Genomic DNA, 25,433 nt, shown 5'->3' with positions numbered 1-25,433 from the left:
ATTAGTTTACAAAAAGTTGTTTTTTTTAATCTTAAACATAACAGAAATGTTATCCTAACAGCTTATAAAGTTATATATTCTAAAAAACTAAAGCCTATATTTACAAACCTATATAGAGTGGACATCTTAAATTCTAAAACTGTTCTATTCAAAAACATAAACAAAAGCAAAGATTATAAGTCTAGTGTGTTATAGTTTATTATGATGTTAGAATGTAGAAGGCCAAAATTTGTGTGGACCACACATGCCTGATTGATCAACCTTGGTGACTGGATTAGTGTCATAAGGAAGAGGAGGCTGCAAACTGGATGTCATGTTATGAGATGGCCATATGGGGTATGTTGCTGTTAAGGGTTCAGGCTGGTCATCAGTGGACACATTATTATAGTTGTTATTCTGGGTTGCCATCTAGTGAAGGGTGTTTACCAACAGACAGAGATTACCTATCAGCTCAGGAATAGACACTTCCTGAGGAATAGAGCTCTGCTCTCTGGAGGGAAGCCAAATAGGTGGGACCCCCTGTTCCAACATCTGAAGCTCTTCTCTCGTCACATCATCTATCTATTATAGATGAAAAAAATGGCATCTGGGCATCTAGCTCCTCTTTCTGTACCCTGCTCACCCTTTTTGGACAGGAAGTCCAGGATGGATGGTTTGGAAGAAGGTCTAGCAACAGATGGGGATGGTCATTATCAAGACCTGGTCCCCCCAGTGGGTATAGTCTGGGAGGTATTGGTTGGCATGCAGGCAGCGGAATAACAAAGGCCTCCATGTTGTCTGTGCTCACTATACAGTATTTCAGTTTGCAATTCAGGTAGGAATAAAGTTGGCTACAGAACACAGAATCACTGGATGTCTTAGTGCATTCCATGAATTCCCAGACAGATGAATCCTTTGCTTGTGATAATCTTTGGTAATTCCTGGCAAAGGTGGGTGTTATAGCCAGACACTTTAAAGGTTGTAACTTTGAACTGCTTTATAGAAAACATGTGAATGAAACCTTTCCACACTGCAGAATATGATGGAGAAATCCCTTGAAGTTCAGCACCTAGAACATCTTTTTTCATGTTCTCTGAGGCCTCTCCTGACTGTGAAGAAAGATTCTCCACATTGTGACTTTTTAATTGTGATTTCAATGTTGTCCACTGGCTGAGATCCATCTCATCTGAGGGTTGGGTTTTCCCCATGCAAATGAGACAATTCACATCCAGAAGGTAATTCTTATGTTTAGCCGTGGTGTCAGTCTCTCTTTTGGCAGATTTTGCACAATCCTGGTCTTGGAGCTCCGATGAGCTCCAATCGTGGCAGAAATGGGAGAGGGGGAAAGTAGAGTCATGGGGGGGCAGCGTCACGGAGGGCAGCTTCAGAGCCCCGGAATGCCCCTTGGCATTCAAGTCGCCCTAGGCATTTGCTTAGAATGCCTATGCCCAGGGCCAGCTCTGGTGCACACCCCTGTATTGGACAACACATCCCCCCTTGGATGAAGCACAGCCCTGACAGCCTGGGACTCAGCAAGCAAATGGTGCTGATCACCGCGGGGAGGGACTTATGTACAATCCAAATTCTGCAAGAATGCGACAGTGGGATGATGACATTTTGTCTCGTTTTGGAATCAGAGTTAGGCGGGAACACCCAAGCCGGACTCAAATCCTGGACCAGATCGCACAGTTCAGGTGGGTCCCGTTCTCTGAGAATAATAGAGATAAACACAAGGAACACCTGACATATATGTATTAATGAATAAAAATGCATAGAGAACAATATGCAGGGCAGAACACTGCACCTAGGAATGCGAGTGAATTGCACAGAGAGTGGCAGCTGCACTGACCGTATGTTTGAACAAATGTAACACCCCCAATTTGGTGGGATGTCAGTGGGTGGATTGTACCTGCGTGTGACTGAATCGCCAGATGGATCAGGGCTGCACCTCCTCTAGACTTCTCCTACCACGGCAGAGTGACATGGGACCCCCAGAAACCAGCGCAGATACCAGACCAATATAAAGAAATGGGGGTTTATTACTCTGGATCACTTCTTTACTAGGACAATTCTAAATGAACACCAGAACATGGAATATTGTCGCAATGCAAAAGGTGCACATACAGAATATCACATTAGCTTAGGATCACTCTATACATACTGTATACTTCTAAAAAAACCTCAGACTAAACATATGAATGTCAACCTGCTAACTCTATTGTGTTAGAGGTGGCTAAACTGACTATCACAAGTTACAGTTATAGTTGGCAGAATCTCTAACGGTTGAACTATAAATTCAATAGAAAGCACAATGTCCCTGGGAGTACGCAGAATTCACTCTACAGCATTTCGTTGGTTCACAAACTTTATAGATGACACTAAACTGTACTACTGGTATCCAAAATGGCGTCACTGTCTCTGCCTGTGGGGCCACTGCACAGTTCTGTGTTATACACTACTGCTGTATATCCTGCACAGTTCTGTGTTATACACTACTGCTGTATATCCTGCACAGTTCTGTGTTATACACTACTGCTGTATATCCTGCACAGTTCTGTGTTATACACTAGTGCTGTATATCCTGCTGCAGACTTCTCACTGTACAGCAGTATGCTGGCTGCCCTAAGATACAGACTTCTATGTGCTGACTGATCTCAGGGCCTCATTCAGACCCAGTTGCAAGTACCGATGTGCTTGCAACTGGGTCAATGGGTAGCCCTCGCTCAGGAGCTCGCTACAAAAGGGGCGGCTGTCAATGTTGATCGACAGCTCGCCCCGTTTTGTAGGCGGGCCGGGGAGGTGGTTTCCAAAACGGAGGCGTTCCTTAAACTCCCTGGGGCTTGCGGTTGCTGAGACCCAACCTTAGGCAAGCCCTGATGGTCGCGATGGTGATCACCATCGCGAACCACCAACTGGACGGTCGTTAAGCTGTGGGTGGTAACCGGGGCGCGCAGGCGTGTCTGAGCGTCTTAAAGCCATTACAGAGGCATGCATAATTAAGACGCAGTGTCATAATACACGTCACATGGCTGAATTACACACTGAAGCACTCGCAGTGCTGCGAATGGATCTGATGGTACTCGATGTTACTGATTGTTGCATACACTTCTTGGAGATGACATGGGAAAGTGGGCATCTTAAGACAGACTGGTGGGCATCTAAATACACACCGCGATCGCATGCCAAGACATAGTGACCGTGCTAATGCCTTGCCGTGCGTTTGCGGGATTTGCATACTTTGGTTTCATGCGAACGCATCTAACGAGCAGGTCTGAATCAAGCCCAGAGATCCATCATACTTTATATAAGCACCTTTAGTGTACATTTGCTAAATTTAACACCCCTCCAACCATTGTTCCGTCCCCCTTAGCACAAGGCTTCATCAAAAATGCATCTCAGTTGGCAAGGGAAAGGATGTGTAAAAAAATTTGGTGCATGTGGCAATTTGTAGGAAAAAAGGCACATATTGTGTTTCTGCCTTACTCTACATGAGCCCCCTTATGACTACTGCTGCCATATTGCCTCAGCCTCATATATCTCAAATCTTGGTGTCTATTAGTAGGAATTGAAAGCCTAGGATTCCTAATGCTATAGTGTTTGTTATTCTTATGTTATAGGATTTTATTTATTTTAAAATGTGTCTTGAATATAATCTACTATAGAAAATTGAAAATGTGTCCTTCTATCATTCTGTTCTTCTGTCTTTCTATACAGATCCACAGTTTACAAGTCAAGATCGTGAAACTTTACATATGAGCGTATTAAAACACGTCGGAGGCAACTAAAAAAATTTGAAATCGGAATTAATTTCTGTTCATTTTTAATTAAAAAACACAATTTTTGCATACCATTCGCCCTCTACAGGTCAGGTACGGAATTAGAAAAGGATTTAGCTTATCTAATATTTTTTTCTTTTCTATCTCTACTATCTACTATATAAAAGCGAAAAGTTTTCCTTCTGTCTTTCTATACAAATCCACGGTTTACAAGCCAAGACCTCTCATGGTTCTACACCTAAAACACCAAAGAAGAATAAAAGCATTGTCCTGTTTGGTTTATTGTTAGATGCAGATTTGGGCACCATTCTTCTTGGGCCATCTGCAAGGTCAATAATTTGATTTGACAACATGCATTTTGCTACATACTAAGGAATTATGGAATTTTATTCTGTAGCATATAACCTAAGTCTCTGAACATCATTTACTATGGGTCTCGCGTGGAGTTTACAGTTCCTTTTAAATGCTGTATGAATTTATAACCACTATTGATTAGGGATGAGCGGGTTCGGTTTTCAGAGAACCGAACCCACCAGAATTTCGGGGATCCAGGCCGATTCGAGCCAAGCTCGGATCTCCCTGCCTGCCCCGGATCCCTCACCCGAGACAAAACCTGGCAATCCCGCTGACGGGTCGTGAGGTTTTGTATTGAGCGGGCTTAACGCTGATTGGCTGAGAGAGCCGTCTGTCATGGCTCTCAGCCAATCATCGTTAAAGCCATTTAATATGCACAAAGGAAGCAAAAGAAGATTGCGCCCGCCATCCCCCGCGGCCTGACACCGCTGGCACCCCCTGCTGCCGACACCGCCAGCACCCCCACTGGCAGCATCACCCGATGCCGACACTCCTGCACTGCTGCCCCACGTACTAAGGACACAGTCAGTGACCCCCACACTGCTGATACTCCCACACTGAGGACACCACCAGCACCTCTGCACTGTTGACACTGTCAGCACACATGCACTGAGGACACCGCTGGCACCCCCGCTCTGCCGACACCCTGCATTGAGAACTGTCGACACTGTCAGCAAACTTGCACTGAGGACACCGCTGGCACACCTGCACTGCTGACATCGCCGGCACCCTGCATTGAGGACACTGCCAGTACCACAGCACTGCCATTCCACATACTGGAGGACCCCGGCAGCAACCCCTGCACTGCCGACACAGCCAGCAAACCTGCACTGAAGACAGTCCTGCACTGCCGACATTGCCGGTACCCTTCACTGGGTACACTGTCAGCACCGCAGCACTGCCATTCCACATACTGAGGACGCCATCAGCAACCCCTGCACTGCCGACACTCCCACACTGAAGACTGCACCGGCACCCCTGCACTGCTGACACTGTCAGCACACACGCAATGAGGACACCGCTGGCACCCCGGCTTTGCCGACACTACCGGCACCCTGCACTAAGGACACTGCCAGCACCCCTGCACTACTGCCCCACAGATTGAGGACTCCGTCAAAGACCCTGCACTGCCGCTACTCCCACACCGAGGGCATCCCAGCACAGCCAACACTGTCAGCACTCCTGCACTGAGGACACTGCTGGCACTCCCGCTCTGCTGACACTGCCGGCACTATGCACTCAGGACACTGCCGGGGCCCCCACTTTGCCAACACTTCTGCATGGAGGACACCGCCAGCACCTCGCACTGCTGTCACATTAAGTGCACTATTGGTGTATCCAACCTACACTGTATAACAAACTGTATCTGTGTTTGAACTTGGAAGCTGAACTGCCATATGTTAGTGCCGCCCATTGTGTCGCTTAGCTTAGTCAGCCAGCTAACTGGATGCAACCTATTGGCCTTAACTAGATGAAAAAATAATCATGTGAGGTAGTCAAAATTGAGTGGACATGACTGGAAATAAATGTTATTGCGGTTAATAATACTGTAGGAACAAAAACAAGGCCATTTTATGTGATTTTAGCTGTTTTTATGATATTTTAAGAAAAAAATCCAGATCCAAAACCGAAAAACAAAACACCAAGGAAGAAAATCCCAAACCAGATTCAGACACCAAAACATGAGGGTTGGCGCACATCTTTACTATTGATATTAAGCCAGGCTTATTATGAGTCTGAATATGGAAAAAAATTGCTATCTGCATCCATGAGAAGAGATCAATCTGATTTAGAATCAGGCCCATAAAGATGGCAACTATACTGGGATGCAAAAACACAGCTCTGCAGCACAAATTTTTATTTATACTTGCTCATACATGAGCTTACACAACTAGATGGTGTCAACAAAACTTTTTTGTCTACCTCCTTGGTTGCTGGACTGCACTATGGAACGCACAGAGGCTACTTCCGGTTCATTCCTTTGTCAGCCCCTGAAGGGTAAAACCGGGTGGATGAACTTTATACCCCGTTGAGACCCTGAATGCCGGAAACAGCTGCACAAGGAACTGGAAGTAGTTGCTGTGCATTTCATAGTGCGATCCAGCAACCAGGAAGTACACAGTCATCCTGGTATCAGAGCAACAGAAGCTCTTGGCCGTGTTTACACTGTACATCTGCCAAATTTTGAATGCTTCTATCTATGAAGTTTGCTTTACACTGTTACAGATCCTACTTCCTTCGAAGACCTTAGGACTGTGGACACTTAGGACACTTTTCATAAGGCCTGCCTAAGGAGAGGTTTGTTGGAGGATGATGTGTAAACAAACATTCTTAAAATCCCGGGCAACGCCTGGTACTCCAGCTAGTAGAAAATAAAAGGCATACAAAAATTACGTATCTCTGACAACTTATGATAATATATAAAAATAAACATGACCAGTAAATGCACAAAGGGGAGTTTCACTAATATGAACTTATACATTTACATATGTAATTAATGTGCATTCTATATTTCCCCAAAAGGAGAGACTGAACGTGTTAATTACATAAATATTGACACTTGCATCCATTATTGCAGAACTGAAAGAAGAGTTGTCTCTTAATTAAAACTATTACAGTAATTTAAATAATTTCACTGTTAATTAACTTTATACATGTTTACAGTATGAGATGTTCTAGTTTACTTTCTAATACAAGACAAGTATCTTGTTATTGGAACATAATGTTTAGGATGTGGGATTGAAATACCGACGGCTGTTCAGATCCCGACAGTGGAAGCCCGACAGGAGGAGATCCTGACGCCGGGTGGTATGTATCCTAACCCTCCCCTGCCCCCCCTAACCTTCCCTTGGTGGTGACTAACCCTAAAACTCCTGGGGTGGTGCCTAATCCTAAATCGATCTGGGGGCGTCTAAACCTAACCCCCCCTTCCCGCACCCTAAACCTCCCAGGCAGGGCCAGCTCTTCCATTGGGCTTGTTGGGCAGTTGCCCAAGGACCCGAAGCTTGTAGGGGCCTGTCAACCCGCCCCGTGCAGCTGCGGCCAGTTGGTAAATTTGTGATATTTTTATAAGCTGGCCGCCGATGCACTGTATTCTGATCTAACCCCCCCCACCCTCCCGGTAACGAGTACTCACCTCTGTCCCAGTTTCACTTCATCTACCGGCTTCAGACAATCAGACAGAGTCTCTCTGCATGTGTGGGAGGTCTGATGGGCTTGCAAGAGGGTATAATTTTATTGACTATTTAATTTTTTTTTCCCGGGAATGGGTGGGTAGGGACCCCAATGCATTGCTTTGCCCAGGGCCCACACTGCTGTTAAGACACCCCTGCTCCCAGGGGGGTACCTAACCCTAACCTCCCCCCAGTGGCGCCCAACCCTACCATGTTTCTTTTGTTACTTATGTAAATAGAGAGATGCACATCCATGACCCCCATGATTTGTATATGGTTTTGTGATATAATGATTGTGAAAGAATAATATCACCATAAAGACACAATACATCTACTTTCAATGTTTTGACCTTTATTTAAAACTTTTAATGGTTCTAAAGAGATTTAAACTTGGCCTAATTTACATGAATAGTGTATTTTGATGTCATACTTAAACTGCTATTTGAACATCACAAATCTAGGCTTGCAGCTACAGTAGGTCTGTATCGCTGAAAAAATTAGGCTGGCTTTCACTAGGCAACTGATCTGGAGGTTCTGGAGGTGCTAGATCTTCAATAGTATGTTCCAAATCACCAATAACAAAGGGCTCTTGTGTGGGAATCTGTGGAACAAACTGTAATGGTTGCCACACCTTGCCAGGACATTTTGGAACATTTGTAGATGATGGCTGTGGTAGATCTAATAAAACTGTCTCATGAATGTTTGGGAAAGTTCCTTGATGATCTGGTACTGCAGGTATCATTGGGGAGGAAGATGAAAGGTTGGGTATGAATGGTCTAGGGCTCTGTGTCACTGGCTGACTTGGAATTTTATCTGTAACCAGTGGTTGCTTGATTGTTGTCACTAGAACTTTGGCATCTGTTTCTGGTACTTTGGGAATTTCATATTGTGAACGTCTGGTTGGTACTGGATGATTTATTTCTGGTTTCTTTCTATCTTCTTCGGCAGACTCTTCAGAAGATTGTCCTTTCTTGTCATGTTTCTTTTTGTCTTTGTCTTTTTTCTTATCTTTTTTCCCATGTTTCTCTTCTTTGGGGTTCGGTCCATGCCCTCCCTTTTTTGATTTCTCAGATGAACGACTGTGTCTGCCTAAATAATTTTGTACTGAGCGGAGAGGAGAAAACCCCTTTACAGTGACCCTTGCCATCTGTAAACAAAACACACATTAAGTTCATGTGACATTATTATTAATATAGTACAGTACTCTATGTAAGTAAAAAAAAATGAAGTGCACACTGACTACAAATGTAAGCTGCTTTATATGTATATACTGTACAGATGTCAGCCAAAAGTTTATCAGAGGGTTGTGGTATACAGATTCGACAGTAAGAAGGTTGACAGTCAATAGGTCATCACCATATGTTTGACATGTAATAGGTCGATGTGGACAAAAGGTCAACAGGTACAAAAGGTCGTCTGACAAAAGGTCGACAGTACAAATGTTGACAGGTTCAAATGGTCCACACATATGATCAACACAAAAAATGGTCAACAAATTTTTTATATTAACCCCAATACTAACCCTACCCCTCGTGCCTAACCCTAACCCTCCCCCTAGTGCCTAAAAAAACACATAAATATATACCATTTGTGTGTTGACCATTTGAACCTGTCAACCTTGTAACCCTGTCGTCCTTTTGCACTTTCAACCCTTTGTCAGTCAACCTTTTGTACCTATCGAAATATTGCATGTCAACCATCTGGTGTCGATCTATTGACTGTCCACCAATTCATTGTCGACCTTTCAACCGGATCCCTATAAGGACTTCAGGTCTGACATAATACTTTGCTAATTAATTAGATATTTGAAGATTGAAATGGCTGACAGCAGGGGACAACAGATATTTAAAAAAGATTCAAGGGTGTAGGAGGGAGGGACTAGGGGCCCTGGTATGGGCAGCCTATGACTATTAGGCTAAAGGTAGCTTGATCCCACCACTGCTGTGCGTTCTGGTGACCACCTATGAGCTGGGCAGAAATCTGCTCCCTCCTCTACACACTTTCCCTTCATCTCTCCATCTGTCAAACACAGAATTTCTAGATATGCCATATACAGTATATTATTTTGAAGATAACATATTCAACACACATGCACACATACAGAAATTTGCAATGAGAATTACGAGCGGTATCCAATTAGCCCCGAACATTGATTTTCGCCAATGTTTTTTTTCACCCTATCCTATTATTTTGGTCGAAATAATTGAATAGTTCTCCCGAAAACACATAGGTGCTGCGGTAAGCTCGCGGACCTATGTGTTTTCGGCTTTTTTAAGGTGCATAGCCCCGGGCGAGGTAATTACTGTAGCTGCGGTAATTTACCACAGCTAATTGAATATTCCCATCTAAATGATCACATAACACCCACATTTTAAATGCGGATTGTAGTAAATAGGGTCCCAAGAGAGATTAAAATTATGATAACATAACAATACCTGCAGGAAACTGTAAACATACTGTATGGTAAATATGTAGGGTCCATTCAGATGTGTATGGTATTCCTATAAGTCTCTAAGATCACTACACTAGTACCCAGGTCAATAGATACATTAGGACTGCAATCATATTTGGTGCTTGTAATTATCACAACTTGTAGAGTTTGGTAGAATGCACCTGAGTATACTATTATTATTACATTTTATTTATATAGCGCCACAAGTGGTCCGCAGCACCGTACATACATCAACTATAGGACAGTACAGGGTACACAGAACAATACAATACAGTAACCAAAACATAAACAGAGCACAAGTAACAATTAGCACCACAATTCTCCAGCTGGGAAGGTGAAGGCTGTCATTGAAGTGCTAGAGAAGAGGGCTGTGAGACAGTAGGGAGGAGGACCCTGCTCCTAGGAGCTTACACAATCTAGGGGAGAGGGGAGACAGACAGATGACATGAGGCATGAGTGTGTAGATGGGGACCTGAGGGCAGGAAGTAGGCAACGTGGAGATGGCTAAGGCAGGATGGTGTGGAGAGCGACCTGGTGACGTGATTATGTGGTGGAAGGGTATGCTTTGATGAACAGGTGGGTTTTCAGTGCACATTTGAAGCTATACATGGTCGAGGAGAGCCTGATCGAGCAAGGGAGCTCATTCCAATGAAGGGGGGCTGCATGGGCAATATCTTGGAGTGTGAGATGAAGTAACCAGGGTAGAGGAGAAGCAATGGTTATTGGCAGACCAGAGAGAGCGGGAGGGAGCATGTAAGGAGATGAGGTTTGAGATGTAGGGAGCAGTGGAGTTAGAGAGGGTCTTGTATGTGAGGCATTTGAGGAGGATTCTGTAGGTGAATGGGAGCCAGTGCAGGTTTTGGCGGAGGGGAGTGGTGGAAGTCGAACAATGGGAGAGGAAGGTAAGTCTAGCTGCAGCATTGAGAACAGATTAGAGGGGTGCAAGATTGCAGCGTGGGAGGCCAGTGAGGAGAAGGTTGCAGTAGTCAAGACAAGAAATTATTAGTGAATGAATAATCAGTTTGGAAGCATTCTGGGAGAAGAATGGCCTTATGCGAGCGATGTTGCATAGCTGGAACTGACAAGATTGAGCCAGAGAATGAATGTGGGGGGTGAAGGAAAGGGTGGAGTCAAGGGTGACACCCAAGCAGCGAAGTTGGGGAACAGGGGAGATGATGGTGTTGTCAACAATGATAGAGGGTTGGAGGGAGGGGTTGGAGACTCTGTTTGTGAAAGATGATGAGTTTGGTTTTGTCCATGTTAAGCTTCAGAGAGCACTCAGACATCCAGGAGGATACAGCAGGGTAGCAGCTGGATACCTGAGAGAGGACAGAAGGGGAGAGTTCAGGAGAGGAGAGGAGAGGTATAGTTGCGTGTCATCAGCAAAGAGGTGGTATTGGAGGCCGAAGGAACTGATGAGTTCTCCTAGTGAAGAGGTGTACAGGGAGAAGTGCAGGGGGCCCAGGACAAAACCCTGCAGGACACCAACGGGAAGTTTGGAATGGGGGAGGTGGAGCTGGAGGCAGACAGAAAAGGATCAGTTCGTGAGGTAAAAGGTGAACAAGGCATGGACAGTTTCAGAGAGGCCAAAGGTCTGAAGGGTGCGGAGGAGTAGAGGATGATCCATGGTGTCGAAGGCAGCAGAGAGATCCAGGAGGATGAGTTGAGAAAAGTGGCCCCTGGATTTGGCTGCAAGCAGGTCATTGGTGACTTTGACTGGAGTTAAAGATGGCAAAAGCCAGATTGGAGAGAATCAAGGATCGAGTTGTGAGATAGGTAGCTGGTGAGGCTGCTGTAGACAAGCCGCTCAAGTAATTTGGAGGTGATAGGGAGAAGAGAAATTAAGCTGTAGTTAGCTGGTGAGGATGGGTCGAGGTTGTTTTTTTTTTAAATAGGTGTGACAAAAGCATGTTTGAATGGTGAGGGAAAGATGCCAGTGGAGAGAGATAAGTTGAAGAGCTGAGCAAGGTGGGAGCAGGTGGTGGTGGAGAGGGAGTGGAGAAGGCGAGCAGGGAGGGGGTCAAAGATGCAGGTGGAGGGGGGAGAGGACAAGATGACGGAGTACACGTCATCACCCGTGGTGGGGTGGAATGGGCACAAGGTGGGGAGTTGGGAGGTGCAGATGGTGGGGAGGTGGGGTTGCCTTGTTTGCAGGGAGATCGGAATAGATTATGAGATGTATTGCCTCAATTTTGGTAGAGGAGAAGGAGGCAAAGTCAATTGTAGAAAGGGAGTATGGGAGGGGATGAGGGCGAAGGAGAGAGTTGAAAGTACCAAAGAGGCGGAGGGGATTGAAGGACTGAGAGGAGATGAGAGACTGGAAGAAGGATTGCTTGGCGAGGGAGAGGGACGAGCTGGAGAAAGAGAGGACAAACTTGAAGTGGAGGAAGTCTTCCAAAGAGCGAGATTTCCTCCAGAGGTGCTCGGCGATGTGCAAGCATTTTTGGCGAAACTGGGTCAGTTTGGAGTGTCAGGGTTGGGGATTGGAACGATGGAGTGGAACAGAGGAGATGGGGGCAACGGAAATAAAGTGCAGAGGTGAGGGTGATGTTGTAGAAGGAGGCCACCTGGTTGGAACAGGCCATGGTTGATAGAGGAGAGAGGAGAGTATCAATTGAGGAGGACAGGACAGCAGAGTCGAGGGTCTCAGGGTCGACAGTGGCTTTAGGTGAGGGGAGGAGTGGAGGAGTTGAGAGAGTGAAGGAGAGTAGATGGTGGTCAGAGAGGGGGAAGGGAGAGTTGGAGAAGTCAGAGAGAGCACACAGATGGGTGAAGACAAGGTCAAGGGAGTGGGTGAGACAGTGGGTGGCAATGGAGGTCCATTGAGAAAGTCCAAAGGAAAAGGAGAGGGCAAGAAGATTGGTGGATGCGGGATTAGCGATGTCAATAGGGATGTTAAAGTTGCCAAGGATGATAGAGGGGAGGTCAGCGGAGAGTAAGTGGGGAAGCCAGGCAGCGAAGTTGTTAAGGAATAGGGTGGGGGAGCCTGGTGGATGGTAGATGACTGCAAGCTGGAGATGAATGAGGTAGAAGAGACAAATAGAGTAGACCTCACAGGTGGACAAAGAAAGGGAAGGCTTAGGTGGGATGATGCAAACGGTGCAGTTGGGGCATAACTGGGTACCCACTCTGCCACCTTGGCAGGTCAGGTCTGAGAGTGGGTGAAGGAGAGGCTCCCACAGAAGAGGCCAGCACGGGAAGCGATGTCAGAGGAGGAGAGCCAGGTTTCGGTGATGGCAAGAGAGAGAGTGTAGATAGCCCTATAAATACAATATTTTATAGATGGGCAGAAATAGCAATTGTAGCTCTTTGCTCTTACGTATCTGTGTCCTGATTGAGAGGTCAGTATCTTACTGAGGGCCTGATTCAGACCCGCTCGCAAGCGCGCTCGCAAGCGGGTCAATGGTGGCCCAGTGCGCAAGTGCAGCGTGCGCACTGCGTGTGCACAAGCCCCGGAGCGAGCGCAAAAAGCACTCGCTCCGTGGCTCACTACAAAACGGGCGGCTGTCGATGTTGATCGACAGCTCGCCCCATTTTATAGGCGTGGCCGGGGGGTAGCTTCGCAAATGGAGGCGTTTGTGGGCGGCCCCACTGACATCACCAGTGATATCAGTGAGAGAGCTTCCAGCTCTATTAGAGCCAGAAGCTCTCTGGGGCTCTCTGGGGCTTGCTCCCACGAGACCCTACCACAAGGGTCTCGTCGCAAGCCCGATGGTTGCAATGGTCTTGACCATCATCCTGGCCGCTCGCAATAGCTGTGGGTGGTCACCCACAGCTATGTGAGCGGCCAGGAGGCCGCAACTAAAAAAACAGCACCCACCCTGATTCAGAGAGAGCGCTCGCTTTTTGCGAGCGCCTCTGAATCAGGCCCTGAGTACTTGTGTATGTATCTGTGTGACGCTCAGTTGGAAGGTTCCCTTGTTTACAGGGTAAAGCTACAGCATGGTGGCTGACTTGAAATTCACACAGTATCGTAGTATGTATCTGGGAAAGCTAGTGTATGTGCTGAACAGCCTTCTGCCAGTTAACTTGTGTTTTTTTTTTATTCTTGTTATTTTCCCCCAGAAGCAAATAAAGCTCAAATTATTCTGTGTTTTGGTTTAAATGAATGTCAAGTTCCACATATAGAAATTAATCACAGATTAAATACATTTTTGTCTCAGAGTAAGATCAAATGAAAATAAAGTACTTTTTAAATCTTTTGGATTTGTTATGTTACAATAGAATGAGGAATATGACCCCTAAGGCATGGAGAACAGATAAATATAATTATACTGGAATATCCATCATTTTGGGGGTGATCTAACATTAAATACATTATTTCTTAGTGTGTTTGATTTGTTGGCTTTTTAGTTTGGTACGCAACACATTCCCATTTGGCATCAGATGTCTCCATTTATTAGTACTTTTTATTTTATAGAGATTAATTTAATTGAGAGGGCTCTATTTAAAAAGCTATGATAATGATAAGCATCTTTTTCAGGGATAATAGGATTTCTTACGGCTTTGGGCTATACAAGTATAGGGATATCACAGGAAAGTCTAATATTTCATCTTCAGTCTTCCAAGTATGAGAAAAATGACTGACCGGCAACTCAATATACATGCAAGCCCAGTCCAGAGATGGGGTGTCTCAGTGAAGCACACATGTGCAGGCTCTCCTGCCTGTGCAAGCACTCTACTAACACACAGTCTGGGATTGGTAAAAAACCCTAAAAAGTGCTTTTCAGAAGTTAGCCAGAGGACAAGGATATTACAGCCAGCGAATAGGGTCACTGGAAACTCAGGAGAGATCAGAGGGAGGTGAGGCTGGAGAGACACAAGAAGGCTGTAGCTGGGGAGACACTGTGGGCTGGATATGCACAAAGAGAATGGAGCTGAGGAGACACTTGGGTGCAAGGGAAACCCAAGCAGGCTGGAGCTGGGGAGACACTGTGAGGCTGGAGAAACCCAAGGAGGCTGGAGCTGAGGAAACATTTGAGTTCTGGTGAGACACAAGGAGATTGTAGCTGGAGAGACCCAGTGATGATAGGTTGAGTCTTTAGATGCACTGGGAGGCAAGGGTGGAGAAACACAAGAAGGCTGGAGCTGGGGAGACACTGTGGGGATGGACAGATACTTGGGCACTGGAGAGACATGAGCAGGCTGGATCTGGGAAGTTAATGCTTGGAGTGACACAAGGAGGCTGGAGTTGAGGAAACACTGTGGTGCTGGAGAGACACAGGGCGGCTGGCGCTAAAGAGATGCTTGGGTGCTAGAGAAATACAAGCAGGCTGGAGCTGGGGAGACACTGTGAGACTAGAGAAACACAAGAAGGCTGGAGCTGGGGATACACTTAGGTGCTGGAAAGACACAAGAAGGCTGGTGCTGGACAGACCCAGTGATTGAGTCTGTAGATGCACAGGGAAGTGAGGATAGATAAACACAAGAAGGCTGGAGCTGGGTAGACACTGTGGGGATGGAGAAACACAACGAGGCTTGAACTGGAGAGACACTTGGGCACTGAAGAGATATGAAGAGCCTGAAGCTGGGGAGACACTGACGGTCTGGAGAGACAAGGAGGTTGGAACTGGGACAACACTGAGACACTGAAGAGACAAAAGGAGGCTGGAGATGGAGAGACCTGTTGATAGGATGAGGCTGAAGATACACAGGGAGGTGAGGCTAGAGAGACACAAGGAGGCTGGAGCTGGGAAGGCACTGTGGGTCTGGAGAGACACATGGAGGCTGGATTTGAGGAGACACTTAGTGCTGGAGAAACACAAGGAAGCTAGAGCTGGGGATAGACTTGGGTGATGGAGAGGCACAAGGAGGCTGGAGAGACCTGGTGACAGGGTCAGGTTGTAAATGCACAGAGAGGTAAGACTGGAGAGACCACAAGGAGACTGGGGATGGGGGAGACACTATGGGACTGGAGAGACACAAGGAGGCTGGACCTAGAGAGACTGTGGGTCTGGAGAGACATAAGTAGGTTGGAGCTGAAGAGACACTGTGGGGCTAAAGAGACACAAGGAGACTGGAGCTGGGGAGACCCTGTTGGGTTGGAGCTGGGGAGATACTTTGGGGCTGGAGAGATACAAGGAGGGTGGAGCTGGGAAAACACTGTGGGGCTGGAGACACACAAGGAGGTTGGAGCTGGAGAGACACTGTGGGGCTGCAGAGATACGAGGTGGCTGGAGCGCAGAAAACACTATGTGGCTGGAGAGACACAAGAAGGATGGAGCTGAGGAGACACTGTGGGGCTGGAAAGACACAAGGAGGCTGGAGCTGGAGAGACCAGGTGATAGAGTGAGGCTGGCGATGCAGTGAGGTGATGCTGAAGGGACACAAAGGGGCTAGAGCTGCAAAGACTTGGAGAATGAGGGTGGAGAGACACGGGGGATGGGGCTGAAGAGAACTGGGGTAAAGTGCCTGGTGATTTTCTAAGACTGGCAGCATTAGAAGGAAAAGGCTCAGAAACAGAAATCTTCATTAGGGCACCAATTCTAAAGAAACCATATTGCTGGTACAAATGAGCAAATTCAGTTTAATAATATAAAATAGGATAAAACACATGCATATAACAAAAGTTAAAAACTAGCATATCACGGACAAACAAGCCTGTTAGTAGACAGTGCATGCAGAGGATATCAAAAGCTGGTTTCTTATTTGAAAATGGAGCCACGATGCATTCAATTAACAAGCTTGTATGCTCCCGATATGCCAGTTTTGTAGCTGCATAGAAGACCACAGAAGTATTTCTTTTTGAGTTACTAGAAATTTTTTACATTTCTATCATGAAAAAAGAGTAGAGATGAGTGGTTCGGCTTTGACTTGGTTCTTTTTGTCAAATAAGTGCAAGTTCGGACTAGTTAGAATTTATGTTATTGGCTATCCAAAACACGTGAGAACCGGATAGCCAATGTGATGCCATTTTTGAGATCCGAACATAACTGAGTAAAACCGAACCTGCATATCTCTACTGAAAAGTACCACTACCTACATAAAAATCTTTATAGAGCCCTGAGAATGGGCAAGCACCAATTGAGATCATCAACTGACATAGAGAGTTAACACAACACCAAGTCATTAGTGATTGTGTATACACTCTGCTCCCCAAGATATCCTCGGGTTGTAGCTAATTGACAAAAGTGTTTAGGCATATGATAAAATATATCTACCTTTTACTATGGTTCTTTCAAAATCTCAGGGATGGGTCAATGAGTGCCACATAATTGAAATATCTTAGAATTCAAGGATATATTTTTAAATCTGACGCACATTGCCGGCAGCGGGTGTTTTCACCCTCCAGATATTTTACATCCAGTGATTTTTAGCAAAAAAACACTGGTTGATGCTCTATGTGTATACTTATGCAGTGTGCTCAGTTAGGTATGTTGCAGGTATATACAGTATATGTAATTGTGATTATGTTGAATATGCTTCAAAAGTGTTAGCACACCCCTGCAAGCTTTGCGTGCCCTGTTGTTGGGGGTGTGTGGCCAGGACGGACGTGTCAGCACCCCATTGCACACCTTTGCAAATACCCAACATGCAGTGAACCTGCCCAGGAATGCCGAGGGGGGAAGTCTGCTGCCCGACCCCCCATGATACTGTGTGCTGGTCTGTGGTGGGTCTTTCTGACTTATTCTTAAATATGAAAAAAGCTAAATTTAGTTTGCATTTGAAAATATAATTATACATCACATAACAATGACAGATATATAATTTCAGGCCAGCGTAAATGTTTAGTATAATATAATGAATGCATTCAGAAGAATAACTATTACCGTTAGAGATGGAGGTCCACATCTGTAATCTGGCAAGATGTTTACTGTTTCATTTATAACATCAAATCTTGGCTTACATGACAATTGTTCCTAAGAAAAAGACAACAAAACAAAGTTGATATCTGCTTCAATTTTATTTTTTGCCAATACAAGTCCTACCAAAAACATAGCAATTAATACAATTAATACAAAGTAATGATAAACAACACAATGATGCTCCTTAAACTGGCAAATACTATTTGACTTTTATACTGTAGATCTCAAAGCTTGTGTACTGAAGCAACTCATGTCTGAAATACCTTAGTAATATACAGTATCATTGAGTTTTGTATTTTCTTAAGCTGAATACCTGCAATAAAGTAAACCTACTTGCAAATCTGGGTCTGATGGACTTGTAAGGGACAACTGAAGTTGTCTGACAGCATGTAAAGGGCATGTGGGGAGGTCTGATGGTTTGTGGGGGGAAGGGGTATGATGGGTATGTGAGGGGACTGATGGCATGTAGGTAACTTAAGGGTTGAGGGGCATGACGCCCAATTATAACTTTTTTCTCTCCCCAATTCAGCAGTTCCCTCCACAGTGCTTGTGGATGCAGTAGTGTGTAGTAGTAATAGTGGTGTGAGCAAGTTTTGTAAATATTTTGATGTATGGGCATGTGGGAAGGTGTGGGGAGGTCTGTGGAACATGTAAAGGGCATGTGGGGATGTGTGATGGCATGTGGGGACGTTTACTCTTTCTTATGCCTTTTAAGAACAAATGTGATATTTGGAAACACCAGTTTTTAAGCAGTTTTATTACATTTACCTAAAAACATTTGTTTGACAGGTATTGGTATTGTTACACTGTACACCTTGCAATGGTAATTTGTTTTACTTCAGTCAAAATTATGACCTTTTTAACTTACACCGGTTGGTTGAATGACACAGTCATCTTCCAGGAAGAAATAGTCAGATCTGGAACAGTTGGTCTCTTGAATAGTGAAACTCACTTGAAACTCTTTTTTATCTGTAGACTATGTTTTCAATATCAAGAAAAACATAAAAAGAAACAAATATGAGTGTTCCAGTTTTCTGATTAAATAACACCTGTCATTTCTATACTTTAAATAAATAACCTTATTACTCATCTGATCTTTTATCACTGCTTCATAGACCCCATATAGCAGTGGTTCCCAAACTGTGTGCCGTGGCATCCTGTGGTGCCTCGGGACACTTTCAGGGGTGCCTCAGGTTGGTGGTCCACAACCAAATCAAATTATTTATGGTCAATGTAATGTAAATATGTGGACAAATAGAACTGCAAACCTGTCTACCACCACATAACTTCACTTTACTACTTTACTTTATTCTTTTTCTGAATTTTTCAATAACAAACTTAGGGGTGCCGTGAAAACAATGCTGATACTCTAGGGTGCCGTGATTCAAAAAAGTTTGGGAACCACTGCCATAGAGACTAAAAATGTTTACGCAACAGAAGATGAACTAAAATATTTAGAATACTACAAACTTGTACTGTAGGTCAATTTGTTAAGTTCTGACATGAAAAATAATATTTTACATGAACAAGAGAAACCTGTCACATCTCTGAAAAACATTACTTTGGCCAAAATGTTGGGTTCTATTTTTCTTCAGCAAAGTATTTATATAATATATAACACTATCTCCATTCCATAACTGTTATAACTGGATCAACACAAATGCACTTTATTAACATGATCCCAACATTCAAATATTTAAATAAATTAATTTATGCCCCCAATCCACCTAGGCGTTATTACCATCCACGGGATACACCCAAATCCTTGGCCACAATTTTTGTGTCTAAAGTAAGCCTTTAGTTTTGGGGACAGATCACCAGTATAAAATAATCTGAAGAATTTCAAGACATATTTTTATTTACCAACTTTATTGTAGCGAGGCTGACATGGTTGATTTTATATAAGTTTGTGTGGTTATGGTCTGCATTATATTCTGTAATGAATTTGAGCAGTAGGCTCAGCAGCTCAGGGTCATCAGTTACCAAATGATCTGGGCAGCTAAGGCAAAATCCTAAAGAGAAAAAATGAGAAAATAAGAATTTGGATAGGTTTTTGGTACAATAATCCATACTCCTTATTTATTATCATTGAAATGTATATTCCCTAGTATTTTCTATTAAAACAAAAAGTTGGTATTTTATATCAGTTAAGTCAATGGTTATTGGATACACAATAAAACTGTATGCAACGTATTAAATAACTCTCCCAAACATAAGTACATGATGTCCAAGGCAATTTCTGTCCTTATTCTGACCTTTTGTAATGCCTCACAGAATGGCAATTGCTAAAATCAATTTATAAGCCCATCAGGTGCATGTAAGGGAGGTGTAAATCTAGACCAGTGGTTCCCAAAATGGGTGCAATGGCACCATGGGGTGCCTTAGGACACTTGCAGGGGTGCCACGGGTTGGTGGTTCAGTACCAAATAAAATTATTTAGTCAGTGTTATAGGCAAAACCAGTGCTATTGGCTGCCAATCAAAAAATATGTGGACAAAAAGAAGCGCAGCCCTGTAAACCACCACATAACTGAACCTAAGAGTGACACATAAGTACAATTTACTTCATTTAATTTTTGCTGAATTTATCAATAAGAAACTTTTGGGCCAGGGGTACCGTGGAAAAAATGATGATCCTCTAGGGCGCCAAGATTCAAAAAACTTTGGGAACCACTGATCTAGTCTAAAAAAAAACAGAAAAAGAAAAATCCCCCAGCACACTGCAGCAAATAGGCCAGCATGAAGAGACTCTAATGCAGTAATGCAGAGGGTAATGCAAATATATTGTAAGCCACCATGCACTGGCAAGGCATCTCTGTTCTGGTGGTCCCTACACTACATGATAATAGCACCATTATTGGGTCATATATTTATGTATTTCTAAAGCTGGGTACACACTGAAGTGATGTTGGCCCGATGTGTCGTTTTTGGCAAATCCACAATACCATTTGGTATGGCCGGTTTAATTATTTCAATAAAAGACTACTATTTGCTTCGAGCTGCCTCTAAATAGGCGTCTCAACCTTATAACTATATGGGAAATAAAATAGATTAGGCTGCTTTTGGTGATGGCAGTATGCAGAATGTGGTAAGATTGAGATTATGAACCATGTCTATTCTGTGTTCTATAGAGGGGCATATTTATAATGGGTGCAGGGTGTGTGGTGCACACTGAACCCTGGGTCCAGGGGGCCCACACCGCACACCCTGCACCCATATTCTACTCCACTCCGGAGTCCCACGTAGGTGTCAGCGCTGTAAAAAACGCCTGGAAAATGGGCACACCGCGCAGTATGGAAAACACCAGGAAAATGGCTGCTGCACTTTTTCCCAGTGATCTGTGCATGAGCTGTGGAGTTTACCACTGCGCTCAGTGCGCTGCCGGCCGCTGGAGAGAGAGGAGGGGCCCGTGTGCAGTCTCCGTTCACCCCTTGTACAAAAAATTGGTTTCAAAATATTGTCTATCCTGTTATGTGAGAAGTAGAGAAGGTGGTGTTGTATATGTTGTATATTTCAATCGTAAAGTTATATTTGATATTTTCAAGAGGTAATATTAAAATATGTGTACTATATTGTATTGCATATTGGCTCCCTTTAGTGGGAGCTGCCCAATGATGTTGCACAGCTCACTACAAATCACCATGACCTATTATTATACAATGAACACATTCAATATCACTCGCATAGCAATAATAGTGATAGAATGCCATACAAGCAGAATAACAACTCGTTAGCTGTTTTGTATTGGGTATAATAAAGCAATATTGTTTTTAGTTTGTGTCTCCTTACCTGCGTGTGTAGAACATTGTAGAGCGATATCTTTTATTTGTTCCATTGGAGTCACAAACACGTCAGCTTTACACCGGCCGCTTTGCTAAAATAAAATAAATACAATTGTTTGCAATCAGAATTTTTTTTAATTAGATAACAATCAGAAAACATCAATGTGAAAATGTTTTTTTCTTCCTATAGCACCTTTTTTAGGAGGTAAACATGAAATGAAATGCATGACCAAAGGCAAGTACAGCATATTCTAGGAATCGTTATATAGACAATCTCCAATACTTGAGTAATGGGCTCTGTCTGGTCTGGTTCCTTCTAGTCCGCCTGCTCACCTGCAATGTGCGCAGTATTTAAATCCTACTAACCCTGCATGTGAGCCCAGCAGAATTTATGGAAAAATAGTCCATAAGACTCCTGCCAAAGAATTCCTGAATGTTATCTTCCAAATTGGGGTCCTTGAAACAGAGCTCACCAATACACTACATTTGAAAAATGCATTGAGACCAACAGCTTACCCCTTTGCCACTGTCTTCAAGGTGTATTACTCACTGTCATGAAAAGTTGGATTATTCTACTACCCTATGGTTGCTACTGTATATTTCATATATATAAATATTAAAAAACGGGACACATTCGTGGGGATCCCGCCACCGCAGTCAACCCGTACCGCAATCTTGGCCTGATTGCGCCACAACTGCGATCCTGTACTCAGTTAAAGTGCGAAAATATGCAAATGCTAGTATAAGCATTTCCCGCATGTAGGAGCATGAGATGGATTGTGTATAATGTGAAATGCCCACTTTACTTAACGGTGCACTGTGCAGATCCGTTGGTTGGTCCGGGCACTCCTCCACCACCCAAACATTGGACAAACATCAACTGCTCGAGTAAGTCCTCAGTCGCACAGGTTCAGCTGTGTAACTTCCACAAAAAATGGCCACTGTACAGCCATGGCCAAAAGTTTTGAGAATGACACAAGGTGTCCCAAAGTTTGCTGCTTCTGCGCTTCAGTGATTTTTTGACCTTTTTGGCGGATGTTACTATGGTGTACTGATGTAAAATTACAAGCATTTCATAAGTGTCAAAGCTTTTATTGACAATTACATTGTTTATGCAAAAAGTCAATATTTGCAGTGTTGAAACTTTTTTTTCAAGACCTTTGCAATTCGCCCTGGCATGCTGTCAATCAACTTCTGGGCCACATACTGACTGATGGCCGCCCATTCTTGCCTAATCAGTCCATCAAACTTTGCTTGGAGTTTGTCAGAATTTGTGGGTTTTTGTTTGTCCACCTCGCCTCTTGAGGATTGACCACAAGTTCTCAATGAGATTAAGGTCTGGGGAGTTTCCTGGCCATGGATCCAAAATTTCAATGTTTTGTTCCCCGGGCCACTTAGTTATCACTTTTGCTTTATGGCAAGGTGCTCCGTCATGCTGGAAAAGGCATTGTTCATCAACAAACTGTTCTTGGATGGTTGGGAGAAGTTGCTCTTGTGCTCTTGGAGGATGTTTTGGTACCATTTTTTATTCATGGCTGTGTTCTTAGGCAAAATTGTGAGTGAGCCCACACCCTTGGCTGAAAAGCAACCCCACACATGAATAGTCTCAAGATGCTTTACTGTTGGCATGACACAGGACTGATGGTAGCGCTCACCTTTCCTTCTCTGGACAAACGTTTTCCAGATGCCCAAAACAATCTGAAAGGGGATTCGTCAGAGAAAATAACTTTACCCCAGTCCTCATCAGTCCAATCCCTGTACCTTTTGCAGAATATCAGTCTGTCCCTTATGTTTTTCCTGGAGAGAAGTGGCTTCTTTGCTGCCCTTTTTGACACCAGGCCATTCTCCAAAGTCTTCGCCTCACTGTGTGTGAAGATGCACTCACACCTGCCTGCTACCATTCCAGAGCAAGCTCTGCACTGGTGGTGCCCCAAATCCATAGCTGAATCAACTTTAGGAGATGCTCCTGGCACTTGCTGGATGTTTTTGGGTGCCCTGAAGCCTTCTTCACAACTATTGAACCTTTCTCCTTGAAGTTTTTGATTTTCTTCCAGGTAACAATGGTTAACAGAGGAATAACAATGATTTCAAGCTCCACCCTCCTTTTAAAGCTTGATGTCTGTTATTCTAACTCAATCAGCATGACAGAGTGATCTCCAGCCTTGTCCTCGTCAACACTCTCACCTGTATTAAGGAGAGAATCACTGACATGTCAGCTGGTCCTTTTGTGGCAGGGCTGAAATGCAGTGGAAATGTTGTTTTTGGGATTAAGTTCATTGTCATGGTGAAGAGGGACTTAGCAATTCATCTGATCATTCTTCATGACATTCTGGAGTATATACAAATTGCCATCATAAAAAACTGAAGCAGCAGACTTTGGGAAAACCAATACTTTTGGCCATGGCTGTACTGTAAGAGAGAACTAACCTGCATGCACAAGCATGCCCATGACACTCCCTTTACATTACCACAACACTGTTTGCATTGAAGATTGATTACCTCCCAAACTCCACCCAGATTAACAAGTGCTTTACAGTTGTCTTCTTATATTTTGGGTATTAGTATTGCAACTGTATGTGCATCAGAAACGCAGTAAGGATTTTTGAAGAAAAATATCCTCCACTTACAAAAACATCGGTATAGTATTGCGCCCGGCGGCAAATGACTCCATTGTCTCCGGGAGTTTCGCCACTGCTATAGCACAGCACATGCTTCCATGACTGAACTGTGAACCTGCTTTGAAGATGTTCTGTGCATGCCGATATAACAGGACCACTTCCAATGGTCCTTATGAGTATTAAGTGACCTGTTATATGTAGCTTAGTTGGATCTGTTGCTATGCAAGCCAATGCACAAAATAACATCCACTAATCTTCTAACCGCAATATATGCTGCCAATTGTATCCAAAACAAAGGTAACACTAAAAGAATAACATAGGGGTCTATTTACTAAGCCTTGGCTGGAGATAAAGTGAACAGAGATAAAGTCCCAACCAATCAGCTCCTAACTGTCATTTTTCAAACACAGCTTGTGACATGGCATTTAGGAGCTTATTGGCTGGTACTTTATCTCCCTTCACTTTATCTCCATCCAAGGCTTAGTAAATAGATAGTATTTAAATATTAGGACAGAATCGTGGTTGGAATTTTCTTTAAAGATACATAAAATTTGCACGGCTCATGGGATGAGCAGAACATGGGCAATAACGGTAAATCTGTGACACTTAATAAGAATAGTTGGGAAGACTCACCCCATTTATATCAAGTTTGCATTCTTCTTTAGTGAAATTAGGATATAAATGTTTCAAGCAGTTGGTTTGTCTGACTTCGAATGACAGAATGTAGTTCCACCCACTGACCACCTAAATCAGGCACAAAAATAAGATAAGAATCTTTTCCTCTAAAACTGAAGGGTCAAGCAGATTAAACTGGAACCAGTCCATCACCTGAAAAACCTTCAGAATCCCTGTCTGGATATTCGTTGCCAAGGCATTTAAAAAGTGGCCTCTCTTAGAAAACATTAGAACATTCTTTTATATATCAATAGAAGTAATGTTAAAAAGTTCACTCTTTACTCTTACCACAAATGCGGGTGTGGATGAGAGACATTGATGTAGAATTAGTTTATGAACCAATGTAAATGTCACACTGAATTCCAGAGAAAATCACTATCTAACCTGTAAAGATCCCATATAAATATCTAAAGTTATATCTGTTAGTTTTGAGAAAGGATAATAATGTCTCTAGCACATCTGAGGAAAGACAAATGAATCTATTGTGATATAAAAAGTTGTTACAAAACATCTCAATAGCAAGAACATAAAGAAATGAGAGTTTGGTAAGAGATATACATCCATTAATTAATGAAATGACAGCAGTACTCCCCCTAAAGCTGGGCATACACGTCCAGATAAAATGCCTGTCAGACCGACAGACATTTTTATCTGGCAGCCTGCCAGCCCGCAGATGTCCGCGGCATACACTGTGAGACATCTCACAGTGTATTAGCCCCGACATCTGTGCTCTGCCACCTGGGGAGTAGACATTTCCCTGTACCTTCCATGGGAAGGAACACAGGAAATGTGTGTCTGTCGGTCGTGGCTGGGCATACAC

The 25,433-nt window shown here is 43.8% G+C and overlaps 1 protein-coding gene across 2 annotated transcripts in view; it reads right to left on the bottom strand.

The window, feature by feature from the left end:
* Nucleotides 1-7,638: 7,638 nt before the first annotated feature.
* LOC148508325 (T-kininogen 2-like) overlaps nucleotides 7,639-25,433 on the bottom strand; it is a 59,616-nt gene continuing 41,821 nt past the window's right edge. For both annotated transcript variants that reach the window (XM_088444770.1, XM_088444771.1), the window contains 6 exons: nucleotides 24,572-24,682; nucleotides 21,328-21,412; nucleotides 19,403-19,551; nucleotides 18,408-18,515; nucleotides 17,504-17,593; nucleotides 7,639-8,429 (listed from right to left, as the gene is read on the bottom strand). In XM_088444770.1, the coding sequence (XP_088300896.1) occupies nucleotides 7,752-8,429; nucleotides 17,504-17,593; nucleotides 18,408-18,515; nucleotides 19,403-19,551; nucleotides 21,328-21,412; nucleotides 24,572-24,682 (1,221 nt within the window). In that variant the 3' untranslated portion in view covers nucleotides 7,639-7,751. The remainder of the gene's footprint in view (nucleotides 8,430-17,503; nucleotides 17,594-18,407; nucleotides 18,516-19,402; nucleotides 19,552-21,327; nucleotides 21,413-24,571; nucleotides 24,683-25,433) is intronic.

Source organism: Taudactylus pleione, unplaced genomic scaffold, assembly GCF_031769625.1.
Source record: "Taudactylus pleione unplaced genomic scaffold, aTauple2 ptg000372l, whole genome shotgun sequence".
Taxonomy (NCBI): domain Eukaryota; kingdom Metazoa; phylum Chordata; class Amphibia; order Anura; family Myobatrachidae; genus Taudactylus; species Taudactylus pleione.
Note: the sequence above shows the minus strand (reverse complement) of the source record. Positions and strands in the feature narration are given on the sequence as shown.